The sequence below is a fragment of the Poecilia reticulata genome, linkage group LG11 (assembly GCF_000633615.1).
Source record: "Poecilia reticulata strain Guanapo linkage group LG11, Guppy_female_1.0+MT, whole genome shotgun sequence".
NCBI classification, from domain to species: domain Eukaryota; kingdom Metazoa; phylum Chordata; class Actinopteri; order Cyprinodontiformes; family Poeciliidae; genus Poecilia; species Poecilia reticulata.
In genome coordinates this window covers 24,482,931-24,486,198 of record NC_024341.1, presented here as the reverse complement: position 1 = coordinate 24,486,198, position 3,268 = coordinate 24,482,931, and the positions used below count along the sequence as shown (strand labels likewise).

General features: G+C 35.1%; 1 gene segment (V, D, J or C); it reads right to left on the bottom strand.

The window, feature by feature from the left end:
• Nucleotides 1-1,885: 1,885 nt before the first annotated feature.
• LOC103472830 (Ig kappa-b4 chain C region-like) lies at nt 1,886-2,221 on the bottom strand. The segment is given in 1 exon segment: nt 1,886-2,221. A coding segment is annotated over 1 exon segment (306 nt).
• Nucleotides 2,222-3,268: the final 1,047 nt, after the last annotated feature.

Here is a 3,268-nt window from a genome sequence, read left to right as displayed (position 1 = left end):
CCTTTCATCACTGCCTCTTTAGGAGATAAAACTGCTAAACTGATGCTTCTGCATATAAGTAACAAAGAAAAGCAGATTTTGCTTTCAGTCCATTTARAAACTTTAAAAATTATCCTWAAATCATAAAGATTTTAAAATTGAGCACWGCCATTTGTCAGGTGCAAAATAGCTGCAAGCTTAACAACCATTAACACATCTGAAATGTCCTGAGAAGAATTCAGAATCTCCTGGAAAGTGGAAAATACAAATTAAATACAAACAATTACTACAGCAAACATAAAGCACTGTAAAAAAAATAAATAAATAAAATAAAGTTGAATTTACGGTAAATTAATAGCAGTTGTGGTTGTCAGAAATACGGAAAAACCCTAAATTTCTGGCAACCACAGCTGTTGGTATTTTACTGTAAATGAGAGAAGTTGTTTTTACAGTGTATGCATACTAAAAGTATCAGGTTTTGTAAATGAATAAGCTGTTCAATGCTGACATCTTCTGGAGTGAAATGGCAAGTGCAACTGTGTATGCAAAAACTTTTCTGTTTAATTTCTATTTAGTCACTATGGTGTCCTTCTGCAACTTTTCAAATTAATAAAATCCTTTTGTTTGAGACAGAGTATGGTAACACAAAATTATGATTCTCTATATAAAAAAAAATTACATTGACATCCATTAACTTACAAATATTAAAAAAATGTTTTACCAAGTGTTGATTAATTTAATTTCTTGTGGTTTAAATGAAACAGTTTGACTAAGTAAATTGCTGATATGGACAGTTTAAACAGAAGCTTCCAATGAATATTTAAGATTTATATGCTATGAGCCTTTTCTCAAAAAAGCTGATCACATTCCCAGAGCGACACCATAAAATGGTTATTATTAAATGGTTAGTCCATCTAACCATTTAATATTTGCCTCATCCTACTTGGTGTCTTGGGACCCAATTTATGCTGTTTTTCCTGTCATCTGGTACTTTAAAGCACTTTTACGCCACAAGTAACATTGAGGTATCTGCAAAGACAAATGCTCACACAATTATATATWTTTTTTTGTTTGACGGAACAAAAATGCTGACAATAATTTGGAAGGACCATGGTGGAGCATGAAAATGCTCTGGAGCAGCTTGAAATTCACTGAGTTGTTCTGAACTTTGAGATCTGTTTTGTCATGTCCTTCTGGTGCCTTTTGGCAAACCTCAGATGGGCCACAATCACAAGTTGGTTTAATTCAAATGCAACAGATGTGGGAAAGAGAGGGAAAAAAGAAGGAGAGTCTTCTACTACATTTGCAGAAATAGAGRGGGAAAAAAAGAACAGATACTAACAACATGTATGTAATTATTATGTTCTAAAAAGAACTTGATACTAATTACCACAAGATGTATTTATYGGTAAATTTGACCCAATATAATCTAAAACAATGTAATCTAAATACAAAGACAAGTGAAACCCTAAACACACACAGCAGTGGATCCTGACTGAGCAAGAAAGATGGAAATAAATGTTTTTTTATTGTCATGAATTAACGATAAAAAGTTACAAATATGCATGATTTCTCATACATTGAAACCGGAAAAAAAATTTCCTTTCAGCACCTTGTTTTCTTAAAAATTGTGCTAAAGTGTAGTTGTTTTATTGTTATATAAAATATATATTTTTTCATTTTTACTCAACCTTCCTCTGAAATACTATCATTCATGGGAGACTTTTGTATCAACTAAACACAAGATTCTCCAGTGAAATATATAACTCAGACAAAACACATTGATGTGTTGATCCGTTTTATTGSTTTAAGATATTAAATCAAGCAGGATTGCAACAAGAAGCAACTGGGTTTCAAATGAAAAGAAGCTTTTGAAGATAGAACAGAAAGCAGTGAAAAAGCAACAGTTCCCATCTTCTGGCATGTCAGCTCAGGACTGGGAGCACTGGTCTCTCCTCAGTGTCTCTGTGACTGCAGACTGGGAGCTCTGGGAGGCCTCACAGGTCACAGAGCCCACCTTCCTCCACTGGTCAGCAGGGAGCCTCAGGGTGCTGCTCCAGCTGTAGAGGCCGTCATTCTGCAGCACCCCGGGGCTCCTGCTCTGCTCCAAGCTGCTGCTGCTGCTGCCGTCCAGCTTCCAGGACAGAGTCCAGTCTGAGGGGAAGCCCTTGTTGGCCAGACACATGAGGGTCACCTGCTGCTGCTGCAGCTCCACACTGGAGGGGGGCACAACCATCAGTGATGGAGGCACTTGACCCACTAGAGAGAAAAAAATAATTAGCTGGAACTGCTGTTCTGTGTAATTAGTCCAGGATGAACAGCCACTCTGCAAACCTGCAAGGAGAAGCAGGTTTACTCAATGAAAAGACGATCTACAGTTTTTCACTTCCTTCTAACATGCAGGCATGACTGCTGAAGCGTGGAAACAGGCAGGTTTCAGAGCTAAAAATACAACAGCTGGTTTTAAGATCACACTTGTTTTAGCTATTTTAGTTAACTATTAGCCCACAATTTAAAACKTYTATAAATTCTGCATCAACCAGCAGATTAATTCCAACACTATCATCCAGTAGGCTTACCTGTTACATTTGTATTATTGCAGAAGTACAAATTATTCCAAAGARCAAATYATTTTAACAAAATRAATTGAAAGCATYCCAYACTGAATTATTTCAGTGTGAAGGAGTGTGGAGTGCTGAGATAATTTARTGAAATTACACCCACAAAAATAGGTAATTACACAACTGTCTGATGTGATTCTACCAAAATACCTCTGGAAATTTAACATATTTGTGARGAATAACAGAGGATAGATGTARGTCATTCTGATGGCAATGAATCTTTAGTGGTACTTTTGAGAAGTATAGTCATTATATTTACAAGTGCATTTTGATTGCAATAAACTTTTCCSAACCTGAGTCTAAAACAGAGGAGGCTTCAAATCTTCAGCTTTAATTTTTTGTCTGATTCYATGTTTGATATTTATSTGAATAAAAATACATCAACACAGAATATATCACTGAYATATGTYCAATGCAAGTATAAAAAGTAGAGGTTGATTTGATAATAAACACTTTGAAAAATATTWAAAAYTTTATTATGCTTAATTATTTAATTCACATTTACTATCATTCCATAACAAATTAAAGGCTGGAATTAAAGACCCAAATGTGTTGAAGCAGAGGGTGAGAACTACTTCCTCTTGGAAACTATACACAATTATTTATATATGTTGACAGTAGGAAAAAGAATGAAAGATGGGAAGTTTTTGCTATTTAAGGAATCAGCT